At 32.4% G+C, this 3,008-nt stretch overlaps 1 protein-coding gene across 1 annotated transcript; it reads right to left on the minus strand.

Moving 5' to 3' along the window:
* Nucleotides 1–173: 173 nt before the first annotated feature.
* Nucleotides 174–2,136, minus strand: Tsp_07004 (hypothetical protein). Its single transcript, XM_003380810.1, has 6 exons — nt 2,072–2,136; nt 1,825–1,882; nt 1,442–1,562; nt 1,121–1,244; nt 914–1,098; nt 174–208 (listed from the first exon to the last, which is right to left on the minus strand). The coding sequence occupies exons 1-6, from the start codon at nt 2,134–2,136 to the stop codon at nt 174–176; spliced, it is 588 nt and encodes a 195-aa protein (XP_003380858.1).
* Between the last annotated feature and the right edge of the window lie 872 nt (nt 2,137–3,008).

Consider the following 3,008-nt stretch of genomic DNA (forward strand, 5'->3'; position numbering starts at 1 on the left):
CCTTCACACTTATACTTACCTTCACCCTAATCACTACTTACCTTCAATTTATTCTTACCACCTATTCTTACCTGACTTACCCTTAACTATTAAACTGCTTACCTATTTATCTTCATACTTACCCATAGCTTCCTTGTCTTTTTAGTCTTATATTTACACTTTACGCTATTTACTTAGCCATGTTGCCTTTGACTCTCTGAATCCAGAACTAAAATGAATTCTTACCTAAACTTACTAAATGAAATATCTTGAAAACACTAGTACCAAACAATTATAAAAAATTATAAAAATCAATTATGAAAAAATGATGAAAAGCAAAATTATAAAGACCTGAAAAACTAAAACGACAAAATTTACAGTTTAAAACTTTCATAGTATATAAAAGTAAAAAACGTAAAAACATACGTCGCCAAACAGAGCGGCATCAACTGGTGGTATTGCTTGGTGATGACGTATTTATCGATGTGATTACGAATCTTTGTAAAAACACCACATGTTCAATAACGGATAGTTACCAAAGAATGCAGCAATTTCATTCATCTATATCTAAACTTAATTTGATTCTAAAAATATTTGCAAAACAATTGTGCTGAAAAGTAAAGCATGTTAAACAAAATTGATATAAAACAGCCATATTATAAAAAATTAATTGAAGACAAATAACAGTGCATCGTTGTTCCTTAATTACTAAGTATACAAATTTTCATAAAAAACTACTTGTTAGTCATACAACATTTGTCCTTCATGATGCAACCTTCAACAGTTATGCGCTGAAATTTTCAATTAAACATTCTTAGCATGTGATAAGCGACACCGCTGTGTGAATGCTATCACTCATCAATAAAAAACAAAATCTCTACTTACAAAATACTGAAACTTACCTACTCACATAATACTATACAAAAATACTCACCAAACGCACTGATGGCAACACGCACTACCAGACTTGTGTGATGCCCATAGCTCATAGAAGATTCAGTACTCCTGTAATAAGCAAAGCCACACAGATTTCTGGACCAATACTGGGTAACGCCATTAAGCCAACCTAAATTAACGCAGGAGTATGAACGAGCTCGATGTTGATGATGAAATCCATTCCTATAATGGGCAAAATGTGTACTTCTCCAGGTTCTCCATCATCATCTGATCTGATGGCACATTTAGAGCGCACTGAGGTAAACGTGACATACCATGTTGGCAAGAGCAACAGGAATTCCAAAACGTTTCAATTATGTTGACGCACACTATTTAATTCAATAACAAGAAACATACAGGATCAGATATAAGTGGAATTAGAAGACATTAATAATAGTAACAGATTATAGATACTCAGTTACTTACAGATTTTTGTACATCTTTTCAATCTATTCAGGGAAACCTGAACCACCATTAGAGAAAGATATTCAAGTTCAAAGAAATAGTTCCACTGCAGTGACACAACCCATTGCTATAACAAAGTGCATAAAATTCATTCTTACTGTAGCGATGAAGAAAACCAGAAAGCGGAACTGTTGAGACACATGACTGATCACGGTAGAAACATGAACAGAGCAATAGTCAAACTAAAAAATAGAAACTAAATAACACAGAAAAATAAAACATTGGATTACAAAATGTATGAAATTCAAATATCATCGTGATGCACTGTTATTCGGCTTCAATCACTTTTTATAATAAGGCTGTTTCTCATAAGTATCATTTCAACCGCTATCCTGAGTTCATACAAAGCGCAAGCAACGTAATAAAGAGAACAGAAATAAATATAGCTGCATTACGTACCTGATCAATCGCATTGAATCAACCGCACCTAATCTATGATATCACATTAGTGTTGCAGTAAGAATGAAGGCAATGTGGCGCTAATGGCACTGCAACCTTCAATCTAAATATAAAAGAAAAAGTCAAGTAAAAAGCAAGGCATATTCATCATGATGCATAGTTACCATATTCAGTTAGTTTTCAGAATTTGGTTGTTTCATATTCATTGATATGAATATAAATAACATAATGTAAATTCTAAAAGTGAATTATATTAATGCAGTCATCTCTAAATAAAAACAGAAATAGATACTTCTTCTTCTTCCGCATCTGATGTACCTGAAAGTTAGCAATAACAACAATAGAAAAGAAACCCATCAGTTTCCATTCACCATATAAGTATAGTAACATGCATAGCATACCACCACCAAAATATCAAATCCAACTTACCAGTTATTCATGGATGGTGTTGAAGAGCGGTATTATAGTTGACCACGTGCTAGATTGATAGCATTGCATTGAACTGAATAACCTAATGTAATCGAAGTTCTCTGATTAGATGTATAATACTAAGTAAATTATGCAAATAACTATTTACTTTGCTCAGGAACCTCAGGAAGAACAACCTAATTTTCCATCAGTAATAGCGCAGTAAAATAAACATTATGAGCAACATTATGAAACGAGACGATGAAATTTATTACGTTTTTATTTACACACTTCCTATTACTACGTAATATTGCATTGTTATGCAAATTTTGTCCCTAAAATTACCTAAAACGGAAACTTATTAACATGAAGCGTCGCAAATTACTAAAAATAAACGGAAATGCTATTACTGCGTATTTATGCATGTTGTGTAATTTAGTTGCTTGAAAGTACAAGGTGATTCAATAATTTATATTTTATCAATGCTTTTCTTCTAATCAAAATTATATGGATAATAAAAAATAGCTTCCATTGAAAATAGTTTCGAAAATAAAATACTTTTTCAGAAATTTTATAATATACAATTTATCTAAGCACAGAATTTAACAAGTGCGCAGCGTAGACAACATGATGGTAAGCGGCTGCACCAGTGGGTATGCCACTTGACAGCTTATTTACTATTGAAATTTTGCTTTAACTAAACTTTTGTTTAAACCTTATGATGATTTATAGTAAGACTGCAAACGTGGTTGAGCACTGCATCAGCGCGCCACATACAATGTGAGAAAAACCCTAATCGCAGAAATTCAGTAACTGAGCGA

The sequence above is a fragment of the Trichinella spiralis genome (assembly GCF_000181795.1).
Source record: "Trichinella spiralis strain ISS 195 chromosome Unknown Scfld2, whole genome shotgun sequence".
Taxonomy (NCBI): Eukaryota; Metazoa; Nematoda; class Enoplea; order Trichinellida; family Trichinellidae; genus Trichinella; species Trichinella spiralis.

Coding starts and splice junctions, on each gene's coding strand:
- Tsp_07004 (XM_003380810.1), bottom strand. CDS start 2,136: ATGGGTTTCTTTTCTATTGTTGTTATTGCTAACTTTCAGGTACATCAG. Junction 1,883..2,071: donor CAGATGCGGAAGAAGAAGAA/GTATCTATTTCT, acceptor TTTTATATTTAG/ATTGAAGGTTGCAGTGCCAT. Junction 209..913: donor TGTTGCCATCAGTGCGTTTG/GTGAGTATTTTT, acceptor AATTCATTTTAG/TTCTGGATTCAGAGAGTCAA.